The sequence below is a fragment of the Colletotrichum spaethianum genome (assembly GCF_022836535.1).
Source record: "Colletotrichum spaethianum MAFF 239500 DNA, contig01, whole genome shotgun sequence".
NCBI classification, from domain to species: domain Eukaryota; kingdom Fungi; phylum Ascomycota; class Sordariomycetes; order Glomerellales; family Glomerellaceae; genus Colletotrichum; species Colletotrichum spaethianum.
In genome coordinates this window covers 1,378,257-1,401,988 of record NW_026054771.1, presented here as the reverse complement: position 1 = coordinate 1,401,988, position 23,732 = coordinate 1,378,257, and the positions used below count along the sequence as shown (strand labels likewise).

Below are 23,732 nucleotides of genomic sequence, written 5' to 3'. Positions count from 1 at the left end.
GGACCATGTAGCGGTGAGAGTGTCACTGGTGTATGATTGGCTGACAGCACCCCCCGCAATCACTTTGGTGCTGGAGACACAGCCAAACACCACCAAAGCTAGCAGTGGCAGACAGGCGCTAAACCCAGCGAAGAAGGGGGGGAATACCCTTTGCCTCCAAGCCTATCGTGCCACTGGTCGGCCTTGTTGACTGTGCCCCGCCTTGCCCACAACAAGTGACCCTCCAAACCTCTGAAAACCATCACCAACACCGTCCCTTCCCCCCTAGCTCTTCCGAACCTCAACTCTGCGCTGCGCGCGTGAAAATATTCCCCTTCTCCATTCCACCTTGCGTCGCAGCATTCTCCAAGATCCGTTGAGCCACGATACACAATGAAGGGCGAGGTAAGCTGAACGCCGGAACGCTGTTTTGTTTTATTCCTCCTGTCTTCCTACCCTCCACTATCGCAGCGCCGGTGGCATCGTGGGCTGGCCATATCTCCCGGCGCTGCTACTGCTGCTGAGGCGACCCCTGAAACCCGTCCCAGCTGTCCCAACTTACCTTTACCTCGGTGTGCGGCTCTAGTATTAACGGCAATGTCCCCAGATTCTTCACCTTCATCTCGGTCAGGCCGGTACCCAGCTGGGTAACTCTGCTTGGGAGCTGTACGTTCATCCCCATCCCATACCTTCATGCTGCCGAGAAGAGGGATAGGAAATCCAATGGAGCTGACTGCCCAATTCAACGCACAGTTACCTCCTCGAGCATGGCCTCGGCTCCGATGGTCGTCCTGACCCCAACGCCAAGGACATCGTCGATGGTGGTTCTTACGAGACGTTCTTTACCGAGACTAGCAATGGCAAATACGTTCCTCGTTCCCTCTTTGTCGATCTCGACCCCTCCCCATCGACGAAATCCGAACTGGCGGCTACCGCCAGCTTTTCCACCCCGAACTGTTGATCAGCGGCAAGGAGGATGCTGCCAACAACTACGCTCGTGGCCACTACACCATTGGCAAGGAGATGGTCGACAATGTCATTGACCGCGTTCGCCGCGTCGCTGGTACGTCTCCACTTGCCGCACCCTTACCCCTCGGCCCGCGCCTAGACTGACCGTCAACTTTATAGACAACTGCCACTCCCTCCAGGGCTTCCTGATCTTCCACTCCTTCGGTGGTGGTACCGGCTCCGGCTTCGGTGCCCTCCTGCTCGAGCGTCTCTCCACTGAGTACGGCAAGAAGTCGAAGCTCGAGTTCGCCGTCTACCCTGCCCCCCGTGTCTCGACCGCCGTTGTTGAGCCCTACAACGCCGTCCTGTCCACCCACAGCACCATCGAGAACTCGGACTGCACCTTCCTTGTTGACAACGAGGCTGTCTACGACATCTGCCGTCGCAACCTTGACATTCCCCGTCCCGGTTACGAGCACCTGAACCGCCTGATCGCTCAGGTCGTCAGCTCCATCACCTCGTCCCTCCGCTTCGACGGTGCCCTCAACGTCGACTTGAACGAGTTCCAGACCAACTTGGTCCCCTACCCCCGTATCCACTACCCTCTGATCAGCTATGCTCCCGTCATTTCGGCCAACAAGAGCTCCCACGAGAGCTTCAAGGTTCAGGAGCTCACCTTCCAGTGTATGCCATGCATTTCCCCAATCACCAAGCGCTAAGACACTAATGAACTGCAGGCTTCGAGCCCAACAACCAGATGGTCGTTTGCGATCCCCGCAACGGCAAGTACATGGCCGTCGCCCTCCTCTACCGCGGAGACGTCGTCCCTCGCGACTGCAATGCTGCCATTGCCGCCCTCAAGGCCAAGTCCTCCTTCAATCTCGTCGAGTGGTGCCCCACTGGTTTCAAGCTCGGCATCAACTACCAGAAGCCCATGGCCGTCCCCGCTGCCGCCGGTGACGGTGGTCTCGCCTCCGTCGACCGCTCCGTCTCCATGCTGTCCAACACCACCGCCATCGCCGAGGCCTGGTCGAGACTGGACCACAAGTTCGATCTCATGTACAGCAAGCGCGCCTTCGTCCACTGGTACGTTGGTGAGGGTATGGAGGAGGGTGAGTTCAGCGAGGCCCGTGAGGATCTCGCTGCGCTTGAGAAGGATTACGAGGAGGTTGCCGCCGACTCGTTCGAGGCCGAAGAGGACGAAGCCGAGTACTAAGTCGGCATCGGAGACTGTCCCGTATTTTTCGTTTCGCGGTAAACCGGTTGCTGCGACGAACAAATCACGAACCCGGTGGCAGCCGTGAGCGAAACGAATTTCATGAAAAAGCTTGTTTCTTTGGCGGTCGTTGGACGGTCGGTTCGGTAGATTTCTCTATTGTCGTTCTCGCTGAACGAACATAGACGCGCGGAAAGGCACTGGATTACCCCATAACCCATGAATGGATATTTCGGAGTCAAGCTCGAGTTGATAATAGATGAGACCCAAGTCACTTTTTCTTCACACAAGTATATACGTGGTACCCTCCTGACTTGTCTGACGAGAGCCTCGTGGGATTCAAAGTAGTCACTTGTAAATGCATCTATTTCCCCCATATATTTCAACATGAAGTGACGTTCAAAATTTCTGAGTGACATTGCACCATGTTGGAATTTAACCAGTGCATGTTCCTATCAGGACGTGGTGAACAAAATGGATACTCTGAAAGCAGTTATTATTTTTGGACGCCTTTTCCCGACGCTTATCTATGCCCACTTTTGGTATTCCATGAGACTTGTACATGCGATACATCTCCCTCCTGATACACCCCCCTGTCCACTTCAACCCTGTTTCTTCTTCCACTCCGCCGCTCTCTTTGCGCCGCGACCGGTAGGCTTCGACTTCTTGACGCCGCCCCCCTTGGGCTTGCTCCGCTTGTTGAACTTGAGATCCTTCGGTCTGCCGTCCTTGGCGCTGGCGCGACGACCCTCGAAAATGAAGTCCTCGGGCGCCTTCATGTCGTCTTTGGGGACGGCTCCGGAGCCGTTGCCCGTGGCGCGAGGCTTCCCCCTGTCGCCTCTGTTGCCGAGGCGCTCGCGGTTGGCGCCGGAGCGGCCCAATAGGCGCGCCGCGCGGCCGGCCTTGGACTGCTGCTCGGGGGTGATCTTGGCGCGGTACTTTGTGTTACCGGGAGCGCCGGGGCCGCTCGATTGGGCGGCCCTGGCCTTGTTGGTTCGCTCCATGGCGAGGGCCGTCTTGTGAGGGGCCTTCGCGCGGGTCACGCGCATGATGCGGGGGAGCATCGGGGGGTATTTCTTGCCGTCCAAGAGGAGGGCGGCTTCCACGTGGATTCCGTCCTGCTTTTTGTCAATTTCTGCTTGTGTAAGAAGAATTATTGGGGAAGATGGATGCTTACGTAGAATTGAACGTAGGCGAACCCCTTGCCTACTCTCGTCTTGGGATCGCGCACGACGCGTACGTTCTCGACCTTGCCGGCGTGCTTGCCAAACGTCCTCCAGAGCCCCTCCTCAACGTCGGCCGGGACCTTTGTGCGCTTCTTCTGAACCGTCTCGCCCTCGTCGTTGGTGGTGAGGATGGTCTCATCGTCAATGAAGCCTAGGTTGCCGACGAAGACGCAGCGGCGGTGGTCTGTAGGCGCCGGGTGGGCGACGCTGTCGACGCGTAGGTGGCGGTCAAGGACGACGGTGCCGTTGAGCTCGGCGCAGACCTTGCGCGCGGCGGCGGGCGTGGAGAAGACGACGTAGGCGTTGGCCGACTTTGTCGTCTCCTTCATGAGTGACTTCGTGATGTAGGCCGCGCGTTTGGGGAGGGCGCCGCCAGAGAAAGCGATGGAGCGGAAGCGGATCGACTCGATCCTCTGCTGCGGGGTCGCGTCCTTGTCGAGAACACTGGAGAGGTGAGCCTCGAGGGTGCGCTTGGCCGATTTGTCGTCAATGGCGTCGGAGGCCACGTTGGAGAGGAAAACAGTGCGGTTCGCCTTCTCCATTTCGCTGTCCTTCGCCCTGGTCTTAGCGTCGGCGGCGAGGGACTCGTGGACGAGAGGTGTCTCCTCGTCCGACTCCTCACCCTCAGACGATGTTTCCGAGGTCGCCTCCCCGCCGTCTTCTTCGTCCTTGGCCTCCTTCTTGGTGCGCTTTTCAGCCGGCTTTTCCTTCTCTTCTGCCTCCGCAAGCTTGCTTAAGTACTTGCCCTCGATATCGTCCTCCTCCCGCTTGCGCTTCCGTTCCTTCTTCGCCTTCGGGGCTGGCTCGGGGGCTTCCTCTTCTTGGTCTGACTCCTCGGCGTCTTCGTCTTCTTCAAGAGAAGACTCATCTTCGACGATGTCGTCGAGATCAACGTCCTCGTCGCTACCAAGCTCGGACAGCTCTTCATCGTCTCCCTCGTCAGCGTCCGGGAGCTCCTCGTCAGAGTCGGCGGTTTCGGGAATGGGGTTTGACTTCGGTACAGGCAGTTCCGAGTACCTCGTCTTCTCAGGGGCTTTCACGGGTCCAGCCTAATTTTGTTAGAATTTTCTTGGGGCAATCAACTAATTTGTAGTCAAGGACTTACACTGGATGCGAAGAGGGCATCAAGGGTGGGGTCAATGGCCTTGCCCGAGGCGGCGAGTTTTGTGCTTCTGTGCCAAATATTAGTGGTTGGGACTTTTTCATGACCAAAGAAACTAAGCATACCCCTTCGCCATTGTTGCGACGGTTTTTTTCACTCCGATTGTTGAATCCCAATGTGCTGCAATGGGCCTTCTGTAGATGCACCGATTCTCCAATGCGCTCCCGCATCAAGAAAAAATATCAAGCTCTCTACCGCTGGTCTCTGCGCGCACCGATAAGAAATCTCGGAGGGTCGGGGCACCCCGATAAGAGGCGGAACAACCGTCAATTGGTGCAAAACGTCAGAAGGCCGCTATTTGCCGATAATAGGTGCCCGTGCCCACTGTTGTGCCAGCTCTCACCGCTTTCGCTGTCAGGGCGAAGACTTTCTGCCGACCGATCCTGGTTCCGCACTGGGCTTGGGGGGGGGGGGGGGGGTGTGGACGGGAAAGGCACAGAGGGAGCAGAGCAGGTGAGCGCATCTCTCTCCATGGAGCGGCAGGTCACTAACGCTTCTCTTCCTTCTCCGAAAACCCACCACAACACCACCACCTGCGCTCGCCCACGTCTGCTTTTCGGGACCAGACAATCATACGCGTTGATGCTGCTCTCGAACAGCTCTCATTCGCCCTCTCAATTTACGAGACATTTGCTTCCCTCCCCACAGCAACCAGCCCATTGCTTCAACCTGCCGCTGTCGCTGCTGCTCGTCCCTCTGCGCCCCGTCTTCGTTCCCACGAAAACTCGTCTACCCGAATTGCACCTCTTCACGACGCATCCCTCCTCCAAACCACCCGATTTTGAAATCGAACAGAACGGTTTCGACCTCTGTTCCTAATGGCAGCTACGGCATCAGCGCCGCCTGCCCTCTCCCCGGGGCAGGCGACGCTTGATCATGACGATAGCAACATCTCCAGCCCTTTGAGCGACGTCGAGGACAAAGACGGCGAGGGCGAATCGCTAGATGGCATGCAGCTGGACCATCCTCGGGAAGATGCTGACGAGGCGCTCGACTCTGACAGCAACCTGTCTGAGGCGAACGATACTGAGGCGGAGACTGAGCGTCTCTACGACACCCCGCAGGCCCAGCGCCACAAGGACGTGGTTGTCAATCAGTTCAACGACGGCCAGGTCTTTGATCGCACACCAAGCAAGCTTCAAAAGACATTTTCCGTTGACGCCACCGACGATGGTGACGACGACAGCCTTTCCGACCGCGACGACGTGTCGATGACCTCCAGCCACGCCGACGAGGCCTCGCCCAGCAAGCCCAAGAAGTCGGCCACGCTCCCATCTACCGAGGACGATGATGAGAACACTGATTCGAAAAAGAGAAAGCGATCGCCGGTCGCGGAATCTTCTGAGCCAGGCCAGCCCGCTAGGAAGCGCACCGGGTCGGTCGTGCCCCAGGACCAGGACCAGCACAAGGATAACGTGGAGATGCAGGAGGACGAGGTCCCCTCCACAAATTCCCACACTGGCGATCACTCTGCGACCGAGGACAATGCCCCCGAACTCCCGCCTACTAAGCGTGGCCTCTCGCGCGACGGCCATAGCCCGATGAAGGACTCGCAAATAACAAAAAAGATAACCCGCAACGGCAGTAGGCGGAAGGGCCACGCCCCGGAGACCCACGAACATGAGGGTCACGATGGCGACGGTCGCGACGATGGTCGCGGTGACGATGACTCGGGACCTCACGCTGACGACCCTGCCGAACAGGAGGGCGACGATGATGCTGAAGCGTCAAAGAACGACGAAGAGAGTAAGCGACCCGTCAATGGAGTGATCATTTCTTTGCTGACACCATTGTTACAGTGGAGAGAAAGCGTGCAGCTGTTGAGGAATGGACTGATCTTGAGGAGAAGTTTGTGGTCTTCCGTGAGCGGTGAGTCTTTCATGCGTAGTAGATGGGACTGAACACGCGCTGATGGACATACTGCAGATTGTACAAAGATCGACTAGAGCGCCTCGAGCAAGAAGAGCAATCTTTGCAAGCCGAGCCGCCGAGCCACCCCGAATACCTAAACATGAAGCAATGTTTGGACGAGAGGCTAGAAAAGAAACTCCGCAATATCGAAAAAGAGTACGAGCTGTCGGTTGAAGCCTTGGAGCGGCTGGCTGTGGCGCGTCGGGCGCAGATCTGGAATCAGTTCTACCAAGGAGCTCGAGAGTCACGATCAAAGATGCTCGAACACCTCAATAAGGAATGGTATGAGACGCAGAATGCCAGACGCAGCGCACACAGCGTTCCGGACTACGGGCTTCTATTTCCCACCAACCCAACACAGCGTACGAGGAACGCTGTTGCCTACAATTCAGAAGTTTCCTTCTTGGCCGGACTTGCCAAACACGAGGGATTTCCCGCAGTGCCACCCATGCGAGGCGCGAACGGGTCGGAGATTGAAGATGATCTGGAGGCCATGAAGGTTAGTCAATAGCCGGGCTCTGCATTTGAACAGTCATTGACCTTACGCAGCGCAATTCGAAGCCACGTCAGCGATCAATCATGCAGCCGATTGAGGATTACCAGGCGGTCGCCTTCGGGGGAAATCTTGGACCTGCCGGTGAGCAGTTCATCAAAGATACGCCATGGGCCAATCCGAACCACATTGCGCACAAGATCACCACGGGGCTTGTAGTGCCTGGTCCTGCCGCAAAAAGCCCAGCAACGCAAGGAGGTAAAACAGTAGCAGGCCCGTCTCACAACCAGTCAATGCCAGCCATCACGAACGGCCACGCCGCCGCGCACACGTCGCCGCAAATGAACCGGTTCACCTCAGCGTCTCCCGAGATGGTACGAACAGCCAATGTTCTGACTCAGAGCGCCCAGATGAAGCGTGCGGGGAGCCGCACATCAAAAGCTGCGAAGGATACAGCTCCCAAACAAGAACCAGTATCGGCGATGGCAAGTTAAGGCGGCATCACCGGACGGCCGACGGCGTTTTCGAGGCTTACTGTACTGTTATGATACCCCACGACGGCTTGGGCGATCCGCCCCTTTTTCCCTTGTTACTAGCTATTTTGGCGTGCCGATGTGACACCACAGCGGCCTTTTCTGTTTGGACTCTCATAGAGTCGAGGAAGACCCCTGATTAATCCAAGATGGGATGTCTGCAGTGGAATAGGGAGCTACTTTTGCATTGGGATGAACAGGTCAACTCCTGTAATGAGACATGTACAGAATTGTGATTGAGGATTTGGTATTTTACATTGATGTAAACGGCGTAGGAAGCGAGTTGGATCTCGCTGATATATATTACACAATGCAAATGCGCATTCGCATGACGAGTTGTTCCAGCACTTGTGTCATTGGAAGATTCCTCGTGCGATGGGCTGTTTACATGACTTCCCTCGTCCGCTCGGCTCTTACTGTTTAGTTGGACTTGGCCTGTTGCCTCGGGGCATCGGGGACCTTAACGTCTTCGAAGTCGTCCTGGCCGACCGCTTTGATCGTGTACCAGTCTGCAATCATACCAGTCAGTCGGATATTCTCTCCATGAGTCGCAAACCAGGGAAGCCTGCGGGGTGACTGATCACGTACATACTGCGCCGACGAAGCACCAGAGTCCGGCGCCGACGGCGAGATTCTTTGCGAGGTAAGGCTTACGGGCTCGAATTAGGGCGGGACCTTGGCGGAGGTTGCGATCGTAGTACGAGGACTTCTGGGGGCTGTATTTCTCTGCTTGTCAGACCACTCATCCGGCGCGGACGGGGGAGGGAACGGGGTGGCGTACATGGCCATTGCGACTAGGTACTAGTGAGTCCTACGAAAGGATTGAATGTAAGTGTATAGGCTGCGAGGGTTTGGGAGTTCGTGGAATTCGTGATTCGGGGCCCTTTGGGGCGATTCGTGATGTTGCGCCGTAAGGATTGGAGAAATTCAATATTCAATGCTCAGCCTGTCGCAAAGGGCCGGGGACGGGTCGAACCAGAGGAAATTCACAGGCCGAATCATCCTCAATGCCGATTCGGTATCGATAAGTCGGAGAAAGTACGGCTGATTTGATAGTGACGTAGAGCAGTCCGATAAGCTCTAGCAGGGGTCTTGCCTCTGCGGACGGGTTGTTTTTCAGTGATGGTCGGAAACTGTGTCGCTCGCTGCCTTTGCATCAGAGGAATCTGCAAAGTACCTTTCTCACCTGCGAGGAGTAACAACTACAATCCCCAAACCCCATGTCTGTTGATTCCTTAAGTAACGAATTTCTTTTCAGTGTATCATAGATGCATTCATTTACTTTCGATAAAAACTCCCTCAGTTCTGCTTCAGTACACATAGGCCGCTTCTCTCCCACAATTAGAGTGACCTCCAGGTACAAACAGCTCAGGCTCCAGGGCGGCCGGTGCGCTAACCGAAAATAGCCAACAGCGGTCGACACGCCCCGTCATAGTTTACCCGCGTCGCTGTCGCTTGTCACGCAGTCCGTCAACGTCGACCAAGGTTGCTTGCTGCCTCTCTGCAAAGCGTACGGCAGGAAACCCGTCAAAACTTTGGAGTTGGAAAAACGAGGCAATCGCATCGACAGGTAGCTGCCATCAATCACCACAGAGTCGCCTCATCGCCCTTTCGATCCCCCCCTTATCCACCTCGACGAATCACACGACTCTACCCGATTGCAACTTGGTTGTTTTCTGCGCGTTGGAGGATGGTGATCTGGAAAAGCTTGAGCTCTCCATATTTCGACAAGTCGCGACAGCTCCTGCACTTGTGATCTCCATTTCCCTTTCGCCTTGCCAACACCCAGCCTCGACAGCCACACGCAATCGTATCTTGACCCTATTGTTCCTCTTCTATTCGTGGATCAATCTAGATTCGTAGCATCCTTGTGCCTCGAGCTTGCCCGCGATTATGGCAGCTCCGTCCCCGCAGGCGTCCGTGAGCGACCAGATTCGCCAGCTCAATGACGCAAGGAAGCTCGTCTTAGGCGACGTCAAGTATTACCCGACTGTCGTCAAGAGCATCCTTCCCATAGTCGGGCCCACGGCGCGCGTCGAACTCCGGAGATGGGGCGCTGACTTCCTGGCCGAGGCCTTCTCGACGCCAGCGCTCCCCGGGAGCGAAAAGGAGACGATGCAGCTCTTCGTGCTGGACACACTGCAAACCATGGTCGAGACCCCGAACGAGGACCCCCACGTCCTGCGGAGCGCCATCCAGACGGCCGCCAGCATTTATCCCTTTGCGCTGCGATGGATGTACGTGCGCATCTTTTGCTTCTGAATGACACCTCTTGCTGCGCATACCGGGAGGCTGACTAGATCGACAGCATCAACAACTCGTACGATACCCTTACATGGGAACGAATGGTCGCGATAAAGACACGGATTCTTCAGATATGGGACGAGGCCGACTCTACGGTGCGCATTTGCTGCATCAAGTTTGCGCAACGCGTTGTCCTCGCACAATCGGTTGCCAACCCCAACGAACCAAGAGTAGGACGAGCCTTGGGAATTTTCTCTTTTGGAGTTACTGACATTTTGTGCAGCGTGGTGACTCCCTCGATATCTCACTAGACAAGATCCCGACAAACCATCAGACATTAGATGCTAGGACTCTCGACGCCGAAGGAGCTGGATTGCTGGACAGAATGCTGAGTGTGTTGCAGGAGAACAGCAGGTAAGGACTGCGATAGGAGGGCCTGTTTGATCACAGCTAACCACAGCACCCTGGTGATAGTGATGTTCTTCTTGTTGATGCAACCTTGAACTGCCTGTCCATCTTGATCCGCAGTCGGCCAGGTACGGCCAACAGGATCCTGAATGCTGTGCTCAACTTCAACCCCATGAAGCTTGCAAACTCGCCCATGACTCCTAGAATCCGCGTGATAGTCAAGTCAATGGAGAAGACTACTCGTATGCTCCTGATACATCTGTCCAAACGGTACAACCCAGAGCCTCCCCGTGCTTTTCGCCTCTCATGCTAACTTCGTAATACAGCGACCCTCACAACCCGATGGCGCCTCGAATCCAGCAGCATGTGGAGAGAATGATGCGCATGAGGCACGAAATCTTCGACGAGTCCGGACGCAAGCGGGCTTTCGAAGCCCAACAGCACGCGGAGATGGATGCCAAGCGCCAGCGGATTGCGCCCCAAGTCGCAACGACGCCTCAAATCCAAGTCACACCACTACCTCCGGGGCCTCACAGCTTGGGCGATGTTTTCACTCTCACTGGAAGTGAAGGACTGAAGGCCTTCGACGTGGGCACACTCCCGACAGCTATGGCTGCGAAAATCAGCATCACCACGCTCATCCGCACAGACGCGCAACTTCTCGCGAAAGCCATCGAGGTAAGGATCTGCGTGACATGTGCAAGAGGTTATTCTGACGTTTTGTAGGGCATTCGGGGACGACTCAACACGTTGGCTGCACAGCCCGTACCTCACATCAACCCCGAGACTGCTCCTCTAGGCGTCGACGAAGATGACGATTACGAGCCAGATTTCGCCGCCGCCGAGGACAACGAGCAGATCCTCAATAAGCTTGACAGTGATCCTGTGACCAGACCAGATGATAACGATCTTGGACTGAGGACGTTCAAGTTGCCGCCTCCGCCTGCGCTTACGCCAGAACTGGCGCTAAGCGCGGGACAGGGTTCTGTGATGTCCCTGTTCCAGTTCGTAAAGACTTTGGAAGACCCTGGCAAGAAATCTAAGTCGGGTATCAATCGGTTAGCGGCCAGTACTAATGACCGAGAATCCTGGATTGCCATCATCACCCGTCTGGCCAGCCGCTCGTCGGCCGGCTTGGAGGAGGTCAGCCCTAAGGACGAGGCCAGTGGCTCTGTACCAGGGTCGTCACTCGGTAACAGCATAAGAGACACCCTGTACACTTACGTACTCGAGGACTTCCGACGGCGTATTGATGTTGCCATTACCTGGTTGCATGAAGAGTGGTACAACGACCAGCTACAGAAGAAGCAGGATGGAAACCATCCTTTGTACTATGAAAAATGGGCGCTCAAGCTGATCGATGGCTTCTCACAATACCTCAACGCCCAAGACAAGGTCCTCACCCGGTTCCTGGGTGAGATCCCCGAGCTCAGCCCCGCTATCCTCTCGCGCGTTAAGCTCATGTGTCGCGATCCCCTGGTGGTGCCGCTGGCTCTGACGAGCCTGTTATACCTGGTCATGATGCGGCCGCCGGCCAAGGAGCTTGCTCTGGACACGGTCCAGGATATCTGGACAGAGTGTAGGTGTCTCATTGCTCAAGTGCTTTATGAGCTCATGCTGACGTGTTGTTGTAGACGAAGACGCAAGACCACTGGCGGCCAAGTACTTGGTCAAATTCCGGCCGGCTTGGTTGGAATCGGCCAAAGCAGCCGCAGAAGGAGGAGGTACACCGGCAACGAACAGTACGACAGCGATCACAACATGATAGAGGCCGTGGCCCGGGTCGCGTGTATGCGGCCCCCGGACGATGTGACACGAACGATTCCGACGCATTTGCTCGGTGTCGCATGTTTGATTACCGAGAGAACCACCAGGAGCATACGGCATGGGAGAGCCACGCCACGGCAGCTTCGTTTCGAAGCGGCGGGGTTGATGAAGATGTTTTGATGGTCACCGAATCCGACAAGTATACCCAAACAAATCGGAGTTGGAGTAAGGAGGCACGCACGAGTATCAACGGACAGCGTCTCAGCGGAACACGAGACAGGTCCAACCAGGAGGGGATAGCACAACGGACGGCACAACCCCCGGCATGGCATAGGCCCTGGCGTTCAGACCATGAAAAATGTAACGGATAAACTATCGTGTAAATATGCACCTCAAGGGGGTGGGCGGCCTCGTTGGGAAACGGACCTGGGAAGGAAAAGTCAGTAAAAAATGAAGTTTTGAGGAAGTGGCAGCGTTTCCAATGCATGCAAACCCTCCTTCTTGCTATCGTCCATCTCTTCTTCAATCGACCTTTACGGCAACGCGGCAATGGCTAGGTATGCTCGGATTCAACATAAACGGGCTTCCGGCGGAGAGAGCCTCAGCCCAACCCGCGGAAAGGTCCGAAGTTTAGCGTCAGTCTCCGCGGTAGCGGCTTCGATTCTCCGGGGTCTTGTCTAGGCAAGCGCTGCTTTCGGGCTAGAAGCTTCACACAGCATGTCACGGGCCTTGTCGGGATGGAATGTGCGCTGTGCTGCTCCCGTTCTCTGGGACATATCGGGCTAGAATGCTAATGGTGCATGAGATTGGCCGGCAATAATCAGCCAGGGGATATACGCTGCGTCGGAAATGTATGTGACGGGCGGAACGGGCTTTGCGGTAGGCCGGGGAGGCTCCTTTCCGGGTTGGTTGGGGACAAGCTGTACGAATCTGAAGCCGGGCCGCAAGCTGCCTGGGCTCTATGAAGTGCTGCAGATGCTCGGGGACATACGAGTTGCGCCTGCAGGCGCCGGGGATAGATGCAGAAGAAAGCCGGAAATCTGATGATATTCCCAACTCTCCCCTCCCCCACTCTTTTGAACAGACAAGCGGCAAGAAGCCGACACTTTGACTGAGCGCTCCGTACTTGAATGTATTTGCCCTTCTTTTCTTCTTCTTTTTTCTTGATCCATTTCCTTGTGGCGTGGGCAGTTTCAGGATGACAAAGGGGCGCAGATTTCTTTGGGGCTTGGTTATTTGCCCCTTCGTGATAATAAGCCTCATGTCAACCTCTGGTTGGTCGACCGCTTGGTCGGTCGAATAACGCTTTGAAATGGAAATGGGAAGGGGGGATCCAGTGGGATGGGATTCGAGAGGCACAAGCCTCCTCTCCAGGTCCCAATGGATGCCGGGATCTTGGAAATACCGGTACTATATCGTGATGTTCGAGCCGGGTTGTCGCTGACGTGACGGCCCCGCCTGCAGGCTATGTACATAGTAAGACAAGAGCAGCCCGGGATCGTGAAGGGAGGATGACTTTGGGATTGGATCTGCGCTGGGGGTTTTGCGGGTAGACATTAGGGACTGGGACTTTGGATGAATTAGATGGGATGAGAGGGGAGAGGCGCATGGGTCGTGATGACCACCGGGTCTGTGAACATGTTACTTTTTCAGCGATGTCCTCCAGCTGGGAAGAGTGCGAGAAAAGGAACCGGGTTTATGCGAGGCGCTCCTGATGGGTGATGGCGGAACAGGACACGTACCCGTTGGTTAATGCATCATCTAGGGTTGGTGGCCTTGTAGTCAAGGACCTGGAGGGAAAAGGGGCATATTCCATTTCAAACATGAAGGAAATTCGACATTATGCGCAACTGTATCAAAGAAATGCCATTTCGCTTTCGCGCCCTTTCCCCTCGGCTAGCGACTCCTCACCCAGCGTGCATTAGGTAAGATGTCAAGACACAGGGCCACAGAGAGAGATCTCTGAGAGATGGAGGGGGATGGCCTGTGCATTGCTTCCTTTTTGGAGCCGAAAGAGTGACGCTGCAGCAGCACCAGCAGCGATCTTCGTTGCTGGGGAACAAGGCAGCCTCCTGGTTTTTGAGTGGGGAAGAGTCAACCAAGGTTGTTCTGTCTGCAGTAGCCCGTCCCACTGTGCCGCCGTGAATTGCCTGCTGCAGCGTTGGCAGATGGGAGGGGGGGGGGAGGGGGTGGTGTGTGCTGTCCCGATGCGGCTTGATGCTGTATGGTTGCCTTGCAAGATGCAATGGTGTTGATATTGATGTTGATATTGATGTTGACGTTGTTTTGCCCTCGTATCTGTGCCCGGCCAAAGATGGCATGGCTGATAAACGAAAGGCAGAGCGCAGACGTGTGGGAAAGCAACCGAATTCCGCCCGTGCAAGACATCTGACTGAGAGAGTCCCATACAATCCACTCCGGAAAAAAATCTGGGGGAACCATCGGCAAGAAAAACAACCACTTTGACTGGGTCCAGGCAAGAACTAGAGCGCGTTCTGATCCGCTGTGCTTGATGCTTGTCTCGGGCCGCCGTTTTCTTCGCCTGTCTGATTTATCTAGGTAGCTAGACCGTCCCCTTCTTCGCTTGACCCTCCATTATTTTTCCATCGCCCATTAGAGGAACAAGACTGACTTTCGACTGACGTAGCTCGGCACGGCCCTGCAATTCACACTGTCCAGGCTTGTCCTCTTTTTCTTCTTTTTTTCTTGCTTCCTTGCTTAGCCAGAGAGAAAAGAACAACCGAGATCCCAGACTCCCGTCCCTTTTCGTTGCATTGAGTGCCGGGATTCCCACTTTGGCCCTTCCTGTACCGGGACGTCCGCCCATTCCAATCGCATTTCCTCACGCTTCTCCCTACAATCCACCTAAGCCGCATCCCGCATCAGCCTCCCGCGAACGTCAGACGGGCCAGCCGCATTTGACCACCCGCGAAAAGGCACGTCCAATCCACAATTCCAAAGACGACGCGCCCCCCCCCTCAAGCTTTCCTTTGCTGCTACCACCACCACACCGCGCCAAACACAAACACCACGCACCACTAAAACCCTAATCGGCTCTGCCTTTCCACGACGAACTACCGACGTCCCGACCGGCCTACCTGGACTAGCAGCAAGCTACACCCCATACCGTCAAGTACACTGCAAAGACAATGACAGAGAGACATGCCTAGTCGACTGCAAAAACCCAACAAGATAGACAAACAGCGACTTCCATCCGACCCTCCCCAAGTGCCCGACGTCGACATCCAACAAGCCTTTGTTCTCGGTAAGGGTCCCCGTCCTTTCCACCCTCTGCTTGAAACCGCGCACCGATCCACCGCCCAGCCCACCTACCTCTAGCCGCTCCCGACGACTTGTCCACCACCGCCGTCTTGGGAATCCTCCTGAGAACATCCGACTCAGCTAACCTCCAACCCTGCAAAGATCTCGACACCTCGACGACGGGTCCCGCCAAAGCTTCTTCCTCGACGACGACACCCTCATTAAATGGTCCCTCGAGCAGTCGTACCCTCGCACCGCCCTCCACCACCTCCTCCCACGCCCTCCGCAAGAGTAGCGTGAACACTCGCCTCGACGGAAGATACCGGTCGACGACGAGCTGCCCTTCCCCGTCTCCCAGAGGCGCCCCGAAGATGGTCCAGACCATCCGAACAGTATCCAGCTTCGAAGCCGCGAGCGACACGAGCTCCGACGCCCACTCTCACAACTCTGCCTTTTCCAGCTCTGTCAACAGCAACGCCAGCGCCGTCAGTATGGCATCGAATCACCAGGACAGGACGCCCGGCGTTAAACTAAAACACGACTGGAACGGCGGTGACTCGACCACCATGAAGGTCCGAGAAGAGACACCGCCCATCGTGGATGACGACGAAACCCCCGTCAGCGTCGCGCCCGACGCTCAGGGCCCTGGATGGGACTCGACCATTGGCAAGGCGGGGTTGGGCAAGACGGGCCGGGTCATCAACAAGCTCGTCAGCGACAATGAGTCCCTCAAGCGCGACATCCAGATTGAGCGACTACGTGCCGAGGAGGCCAAGCAGGCGGCCAAGCTCGTAGAGGACAAGATGGAGCGTCTCATCAGCGACTACGAGAGCCGCCTCCTCGAGGCGAGCGTCACCAAGACCCTCCTCAGCCGCAAGGAGCGCCAGGTCGAGACCCTCCACGCCAACGTCGAGCTCGAGAAGAAACGCACCGCCGACGCACAGGAGCGGGAGCGCTCGTGGCGGGACGAGATGGAGAAGATGCGCGCCAGCTCGACCAAGCAGGTCGAGGACGCAAATACCCACGCCGCCCTCATGGAGGGCCGCTACAACGCCATCAGCTCGCACTGGAAGGACCAGGGCGACGAGGTGAAGCGCGCGCACCTGAAACTGCGGTCCGAGATCGCCGCGCTCGTCGAGGAGCGCCGCCGTGACGATGAAAAGATTGCCGCGCTGCGGGACCTGTGCGACCAGCAGGACGGCAACATCAAGGAGCTTCGGCGGCAGAAGGAGGAGATTGGGAAGAAGTTTGAGGATTACAAGGCGCACCAGGAATTCGTGCTCAAGGACATCAAGACGGGTGCCGCCGAGAGGGACGCTGAGCAAGAGAGGTTGCTCGAGGAGACGAGGTCGACGTTGGCGAAGCTGAAGTGGGCGTTGAACGTCAAGGAGAACGTCAAGGATCTGTTGCAATGATCGCTTCCGATGTTTTGCATCTGGGAGATTATTCCGAGTGCTTGGGATACTCACGCCCGCCCGCCAGCTCTGCGCTGACTTCGCGATTTTGCTTGTCCGCCGAACCATACCCGAGCAATGCCACGCTCGCAAAACCGCAACTATAACCATAACCCAGCACACCACCCACCATGCAGAAGACATCTCCTGCTCCTTCTCTCATATCTGCAATCTATTCCGCCCCAGCGCAACGGGGCAAACAACGAGAAACCGCTCAAGACGCATAGCGAAGAAAGCTGCGTATGCATAGCAAGACCATTGGCCACGTCAGGTTCGTTCACAGAAAACGAAGCTCCCGGGGCCACACTTAGATTGTCTTCACTCTTTTTCTCCTCTTCATTTCTCTCGGCCAATGACACCCAAACAACACGGTACATTTGCAGCAACAAAGAACCACAGATAGACCCGGCAGAAGCAGGGAAGGTTTCTGGATACAGGGGGACTTTGACTTTTTCTTTTCTTTTCCAACTTTTGTTCCTCTTCCCGCAATACGGAGGGGTCGGCATCGGGGACATTTGAATGGTCCGGAGTAGGTCAAACTAGACCGAACCTGTTTCGATCTCACATCCAAAAAGATTCTAGGGACTGGAGTTACGGCGTAAACATTGGGTTGGGTTTTGGTTGTGGGACAGGGAGAGGCTCCTTTTTTTTTCTTCCTCAGGTTGATGTCTACTGTCTACAAACCGAGGCTCCTTAGAAGCGTGTGCCTCCGAGTCAATACCTCGGACTAGAGTAAATGTAGACTTTTTTTGTCTTTGGTCACACTTTCCTCAGTGAACCACGCGGCTGGGACTTGCAATGACTTGTGTGGACACTTTCGGCGAGATGACAATCCCTCCGGTCAAGCCTGGGGATGATGAAAGCTGCCAGAGTAAGCAATGCCCACTCGGAGCCTGCCGGGGTGACCAATTGCTGCTACTGCTAACGGCGGGCTGCCCTGGTGCTCAGATTGGCTGTTCCTTGAAGAGGGACAGTAGGAGTTGATTCACTTCTTCCGGTGGCTGCTTCGTGGGTTCTTCGGAAACCTTTAGAATAACGACTCCCGACTATGCGTGCGGCGGACTCGAATGTTAGCTATTCTTTGGGTTTGAACAACGCTGCCCTTGAAGACACAGGACAGGCGGGGGGGGCGATACTTCTTCCGACGCCCGCGGCACTGTTCAGACTCGTCCAATGTCCACCGCTACAAGTACTGGTTCGCAATACTTCTGCTCAAGCTTTTATGGGCTGGCTTGCTCTAAGACCCGTTGGCTGGTCTGTTTGGTGGTATCAGGTTGGCTCTCATAGTTGAAGCTTGCTCTGACACCAGGAGAGGAGACATGAAATGATTCAGGAGTACCCTCACTTCCTTCCACGCTAACGTCGCCCTACTCAATGAAACGTGGGTAACGGTTATCTATAACTTTTGGGTTGTTCTTCATGAAGAGGTCATGCCGGATGTTCTTTCCATCATTCACCAATAGCCCGGCAATCTTTTGGCGCGAATAGTGATGCCTCTGGGTCTGCACAACGATTAGCCACTCAGCCCAAAGACTCTTTTCTGGTCAGACGAAACTAGATGCCTACTTTTACCGCCACTCTTACCGCTGTTTGATTGTCCGCTGCCACCGCTGCTACTACTGCGACCGGCACCATGTGCACTAGCACTTCTACCGCCATTGCTGCCGCTTTTTCCAGCCTTCTCGCCATGGTCTCCGTAACTTGGTGTGCCGTGGCCGCGCGGCTGGACTTCTACCAGGTAGGGTTCGTGGGGTCGTGGTAATAGATGGGGGTCTTCTTGCCTGTCATGTTTCCACTGTAGTCAGCGAACTCATAGTGAGTTGCCCTTTGCGGGGCTTGGGAGGGGTGTTCTACTTGTGTTCGTTAAGCTGGGATGCGGAGAACTTACTAGTCTGGTTTTGATCGCTCAAGGGTTTGAAAATCGAAGATGTGTTTGGGAATATGGGAAGAGCTGCTTGTTTGGTTGATATACGAGGCGGCAAAGCCCTCCAGGCATGCCTCATTTCAAGCAAGCACCGCTTTCCCTGATCTCTGAGATCGGCTGGATACAACGAGAGAACAATTTAGGTTCTTGGCTCTTTCCCTTCTTTGTGTTTACAATTTGTCACAAACATTGCTTCGCAATGTGCTTGCTTGATCTTTGCGAGGAGCAAAGGGGCTGCGAGCCAGAAAGCCATAGCTGAAGCTCGGTTTGTGAACATATTTGTTCAAAGATAGCTTAGCACCAACAATTTCTCCTTGGTTATCCTCAGGGCTTTTTGTACTTGACTCTGAGATAGTTTTTTGTCGTGGTTTTGAGGCGATTGAAAGAGCGTCCTGGTTGTGTGTGCCGGTTTGAAGCGTTCCCTTATTGATTCTGTGACACGCGCCGGGAGAATGCGATTGTTGGAGACTCGGGGCGTGGGATGTTACACATGGTCCGGTTATACCAAACTTTCCCATGCGTAGATCCTTGAGAACCTCTTCAAGTTTACTTGTATCCGAAATCTGTCCCATTTATAGAACAATCTTGCCGCTCAATCTCGAGGATTTACGCCCGAATTGCGTGAGGAGCTCCAAACAAATGGCGTTCCATGATTAAGAGTTGGGCGTGTTGATACGCCAGAATGCTTCTTACTAGAGCACGGAAAGAAGACAGCGCGGCAACTTGAATTCCTGGTATAGAAACTGGGAATCATTCTGTACTCTCGGAAGATAGCACATTCAGGGCAGTATAGGAGATACTGAACGCCCAGAACTTGTAGTCTGAGAAGTGCGTCCTCTGATTTGACATGTAGAATTGACGACCAACAAAGATTGGAAACGTAGGGTAACAGACAAGGTAGAGCGAGTGGCAGGACTGACTCAGGCTGTAAGTATCGGAGAGCCAGAAATACGATGTCTGGGCGGCAGCCTTGGGGCAGATTTTTGTCCCATAAGACGCTGCCAGATCGCAGTTGAAGATCGCATAGCTCGGGATCCGCGCATAGCAACTGAAGGATAGGATGATGGGGCAGACATGAAGATATCAAAGACTGCAACAAAAGGATGTCGGTACGGCGTTGCGCGCTCACCAGACACTGGTCTGTAAGCAGGCGCCCTCGAATTCAAGACCAGCATTGGGACCTGCAAATATCACCATGGACAACCCCTTCAGTTGAGAAGGCAAAACTGGTACATCGGCTGTTCGATATTGGTCTTCGAGTATACTTCATGAATCATTCATCAGGCACAATGTTCTTGGCCTGCCGTTAAGAAGCCCTCCTCCTGACTGACAGTGTGCACTTGCTTGGTTTCCAGTGCGCTGAACTGTAAAAAGTGTAAAATAAATGCCCTCCGATCCGATGACAGTCCCGAGAAAATTTCCCATTGATCTCTTTCGTCAATACAACTCCATAGCCTGCTCTTGCTGGCCTAGCAGAGCCAGCGTTTTAGAAGGGCTGCCGAGATCCGGTACCTTGCAAACAATCTGGTTCGAGGTGTGTTATCATACTTGACTTCCGTCATCCACATATGAATCCCGATTACGCCGTAGTCGTCCCATAAAGCCGTATGAAGTGGAACAAACCCTGCAGCCCAATAGCTTTCCCTGGCACGCGTTATAACACCCCCCCCCCCCCCCCCCTAATTTTGGGCACGTAGACATCCTCCTGCAATCGCTTCCAAGGCCTGGCAGGATCGTTGCCTCTCGGTTGTCTCACGAACGAGACTGGATAGATATGGTTCATGTCAACCTCGATGTTGACCGAATGAGGTTCAAGTGAGCGAAGTGAGCGAATATGGGTCGGCTGGTCCCTGGGTCGGCGATCGGACAGAGATCCGTCTGACTAGTCTTGGTATCATGTCAGAGTGTGTGAGAGAGATGGACCGCAGGCCCATGAACCGTCGTCATGATGCCTCATCATCATCCGTCTCAAACCTCTAGCATGAAATGCTTCATCTCTTCAACGCCAACGTTCCTACCATCGCGCCCTCATTAGAAATCATTCCCAACAGAGCAACAGGCAGCCCCAACAACAAGAACAACAACAGACACAATGAAAACTTACATAGTGAGGAACATCCTCGCAAAGTCATCCACGTCCGCCGGCCTCGCCATCTTCGCGACCCGCTGCACAAAGAAGCTGTTGACCAGGAACATCGGCTTCTCGCGCCACGCTGAGTAGAACGCCGGCGACGACTGGGCGTCCCAGAGATGCCTGGAGAACGTCCACCGGTGCGGCATCAGCCAGTGCGTGGGGTCCGGATCTATTGTGGACGTCAATATACTGCTAAAGCCGCGGGGTGAAGGTGCAGAGCGGGACTAAGGATGATGAAGAGAGTATAGTCAGGAGACGGAAAGAAGGCAGCTCACCTTGTTCACCAGCAAACTTGAGCATCTCATACATGCTCGTAAACATATACCCCATCAACACCGTCCTCCTCACACACTCATTAAACACCCACACCTCCCACGACCGCGGCGGCCTCGCCCTCACCGCCCCCTCGTCCAACAAATGCACCTCGTCAAAGTTGTCCCTCATCACAGTAAGCTCCTTCAACCACCCCTCCAGGACGCCCATGTCCCGCTCCGCCTGCGCCCTTAGCGCTATGTCGCCGTCGAAGCACCTTATCGTCTGCAGGAGCCACAGCGCCTGCGTCCTGGCGAGCTTCTCGTGCCCCGTCAGGTTCGACGACGTCGTATCCTTGGCTCCCTTGAGGACCTCGGCGGCACCGTCGCACAAGGCGCGGATGGCCCAGTCTTTGTTTGCCTCAGTGCGCCCCGCGTATGCCGAGATGGCGGTATAGGCAGCCATCAGGGGCCGTGGCGTCTCGCGCAGGCCGCGGTAGAGGTGGCGGTGAATGAAAGGGGTCTGCTTCGTCTGGGCGAAGGTGACGTGCATGTTCTTGATAAGGCCAACGGCGTAACCGATCCGCGAGGAGGGCTCGTGGATCTGCCACGGCTTGAAGCCGCCCTCTTGCTGTATTCCATGAGTTTTCATCCTTGACCAATAGGGTGGGAGAGCGGGGGAGATGGGAGAGGGAATTGGGGCGAAGGAGTAAGAGGGGATAACGATGTGAAGTCAAGAAGGACGGAAAGGGACGATGGGTGAGCCGGAACACGCGGACAAGTGGACTTTGATATGTCCGGAGAGGCAAAGACAGAAGAAACAAGGCCGACACTTACACACATATTCGACATATCCTCCTCCCACATGTCACATTGCATCTGGTTCAGCTCGGGTGTCATGGTCTTCTGCACAACGGGCGTCAACGGCGTCTCCCAGAGCCGTATCTCACCGCCTGTCGCCGGGTCCGCGTTGATGAAATCCATGACCGAATTGAAGTCGAAGGGCGCGTTCGCGACGTCTATACTGAAATTCAGCGACGACGTCGACGGCACCGGCGTGCTGCTGCTATTGTTATTACCGTTACCGTTCATGTCCTCCGTCATCACCAGGGTTGGGAGCCCGCCGTCGAGGTACGATGACGATGCCGGCGTGGGTTGCTGCTGTTGTTGTTGGAGGTCTTGGTGCTCGTGTTGATGTTGAAGATGGTGGTCGTCGAGTGTGTTGAAGTTGAAAGATGAGATAGTGTTACCACAGTCCTCGATGTCCATGGCTTGAAGGGGGTCATCTTGGCTGCTAGAAGCAAAGCCCGCAGAGGAGGAAGAGGAGGAGGAGGTGCCTCGGTCGAGGCTGTTGTTGGTGGCCACACCAGCCCCGGCTCGAGCACCCCCGGCGGGAGGATCGGGAGCGGGCGGCAGGTTCTGGTACACGCACGAGAAGTTCTTCTCAGCGCATCGGGTGCACCGCGGGGTCCGCTTATCGCAGCGCCTCTTGCTCCGTACGCAGGCGTTGCAACTCTTCTGCCGGGACTTGTCCGCGGCATCCGCCAAATCACTCATCATCTTCTGGCCCTCGGCGGTGGACATTTCTAGTTTGCCCTGCTGTTGCTGGGGGATTGTGCTGGGCACTGAGCTTTGTTGCTCTGCACAGGGCTGGACTGTAGTGGAGGGGAAGGAGCGAGTAACAGATGGGTCGGTACGAGCAGTTGGGCCGATCGTCCATGCGTGAGAGAGTGTAAGAGTGGGAAAAGGTTTACAAGAGTGCCACGATCCCTCAGTCAAAAAATGATGGTCTCCCTCTATCCCGTGCCGCGTGATGGACAAGGCAATCTGAGCTTACGCGGTCTATTTTCGCGAATCCTAAGCAGCCTTGGTCAGCCGTTTGGGGAGTTTGCAGTATGCGACTGCTGTAACCAATTGTCGAGGTTGGAGGGGCCGGGGAGGATGTCGTTGCGGAAGTTCAAACTCCGCCCCGCGCGTAAGCCCAAAGTCCGCACGCTGCGGCCCCACCCGGTTCTCGTTGCCCCCCTCCCGTTGCAAACTCCGCAACGATGCTGACCGAAACTCCGCAATCCCCGGCCCGACTTCCCCCCGTACCCGGTGCACCCCGACACCTCTCCTACCTTTGCTCAAGAATGCAATGCCACGTGAGAGCATCAACCGCTATCGTCACTACCACCCGCGAGGCACATTGTCGCCACGTCCCAGCAATCTGGTCTCGACCCGTCTCACCCACATGTTCAAGCATCCGTTTGCGGAAAGAGAATGATCCCATGGCGTCGTCTAAGAAATCATTTGATGATGCTAAGCTGTCGGCATCCGGCGACATCGAAGGGGGCGAGGCCCTCCCAGCAGGTGGCCAACGTCACGCGGTTCCAAAAGAAAAAAGACGTGCCCATCGTCCCGCCTCCTTGCCTTTCGCGTTGCCATCAAGTCCTTACACCCCTCACGCTTCACTTTCCGTTATCGTCAATACCCTATCCTCATCGCGTCGTAGCTGTTTGCGGCAGAATTTCCCCCTCCAATGCACGCCCCCCTTCTTTGACACGTCCATGCTTCCACACCAAGTCACGAAACCGCAGTTAGATCAACAGCCCAGCGTGGGCAATCTCCCCCTCTTCCCCACGGCCCGAGGCCGCAGAGCTTTCTCGATGATCCGAACCTGAAGCCGTTTTCGGCCGTACGCTTGAACCTCAGCTGCTGAAGCCTGGATCACCCTTTCCCACATGCCACGAAGCCGGTCCCTGGGAGATTCGCGATCGCCCGCACCACAGAAGCCACAGGACGGTCTCTATGCCCGATCCGACCCAAGGCTGCCGTTGAG

At 55.5% G+C, this 23,732-nt stretch overlaps 7 protein-coding genes across 7 annotated transcripts; 4 read left to right on the top strand and 3 right to left on the bottom strand.

Annotated features, from left to right (window-relative positions):
• Positions 1 to 576: 576 nt before the first annotated feature.
• On the top strand, positions 577 to 2,328 carry ColSpa_00366 (tubulin alpha chain; the record flags this gene model as incomplete). Its single annotated transcript, XM_049266578.1, has 5 exons — positions 577 to 626; positions 733 to 847; positions 919 to 1,042; positions 1,665 to 1,986; positions 2,226 to 2,328. The coding sequence occupies 5 exons, from the start codon at positions 577 to 579 to the stop codon at positions 2,326 to 2,328; spliced, it is 714 nt and encodes a 237-aa protein (XP_049122535.1).
• Positions 2,329 to 2,745: 417 nt separating this feature from the next.
• Positions 2,746 to 4,607, bottom strand: ColSpa_00365 (nucleolar protein 12; the record flags this gene model as incomplete). The annotated part of the gene is made up of 4 exons (XM_049266577.1): positions 2,746 to 3,261; positions 3,321 to 4,418; positions 4,475 to 4,541; positions 4,597 to 4,607. 4 exons carry the CDS (start codon positions 4,605 to 4,607, stop codon positions 2,746 to 2,748), a joined length of 1,692 nt encoding a protein of 563 aa, XP_049122534.1.
• Positions 4,608 to 5,349: 742 nt separating this feature from the next.
• On the top strand, positions 5,350 to 7,429 carry ColSpa_00364 (transcriptional regulatory protein moc3; the record flags this gene model as incomplete). Its single annotated transcript, XM_049266576.1, has 4 exons — positions 5,350 to 6,277; positions 6,331 to 6,400; positions 6,458 to 6,941; positions 6,992 to 7,429. The coding sequence occupies 4 exons, from the start codon at positions 5,350 to 5,352 to the stop codon at positions 7,427 to 7,429; spliced, it is 1,920 nt and encodes a 639-aa protein (XP_049122533.1).
• A 459-nt stretch (positions 7,430 to 7,888) lies between these two features.
• On the bottom strand, positions 7,889 to 8,257 carry ColSpa_00363 (cytochrome c oxidase assembly factor 3, mitochondrial; the record flags this gene model as incomplete). Its single annotated transcript, XM_049266575.1, has 3 exons — positions 7,889 to 7,977; positions 8,057 to 8,184; positions 8,208 to 8,257. 3 exons carry the CDS (start codon positions 8,255 to 8,257, stop codon positions 7,889 to 7,891), a joined length of 267 nt encoding a protein of 88 aa, XP_049122532.1.
• Positions 8,258 to 9,361: 1,104 nt separating this feature from the next.
• On the top strand, positions 9,362 to 12,067 carry ColSpa_00362 (mRNA cleavage and polyadenylation specificity factor complex subunit pta1; the record flags this gene model as incomplete). The annotated part of the gene is made up of 6 exons (XM_049266574.1): positions 9,362 to 9,709; positions 9,769 to 9,942; positions 9,996 to 10,126; positions 10,187 to 10,390; positions 10,447 to 10,798; positions 10,847 to 12,067. 6 exons carry the CDS (start codon positions 9,362 to 9,364, stop codon positions 12,065 to 12,067), a joined length of 2,430 nt encoding a protein of 809 aa, XP_049122531.1.
• A 3,452-nt stretch (positions 12,068 to 15,519) lies between these two features.
• On the top strand, positions 15,520 to 16,563 carry ColSpa_00361 (uncharacterized protein; the record flags this gene model as incomplete). The annotated part of the gene is made up of 1 exon (XM_049266573.1): positions 15,520 to 16,563. The coding sequence occupies one exon, from the start codon at positions 15,520 to 15,522 to the stop codon at positions 16,561 to 16,563; it is 1,044 nt and encodes a 347-aa protein (XP_049122530.1).
• Positions 16,564 to 20,626: 4,063 nt separating this feature from the next.
• Positions 20,627 to 22,495, bottom strand: ColSpa_00360 (transcription factor gsfR2; the record flags this gene model as incomplete). The annotated part of the gene is made up of 3 exons (XM_049266572.1): positions 20,627 to 20,829; positions 20,936 to 21,542; positions 21,749 to 22,495. The coding sequence occupies 3 exons, from the start codon at positions 22,493 to 22,495 to the stop codon at positions 20,627 to 20,629; spliced, it is 1,557 nt and encodes a 518-aa protein (XP_049122529.1).
• Between the last annotated feature and the right edge of the window lie 1,237 nt (positions 22,496 to 23,732).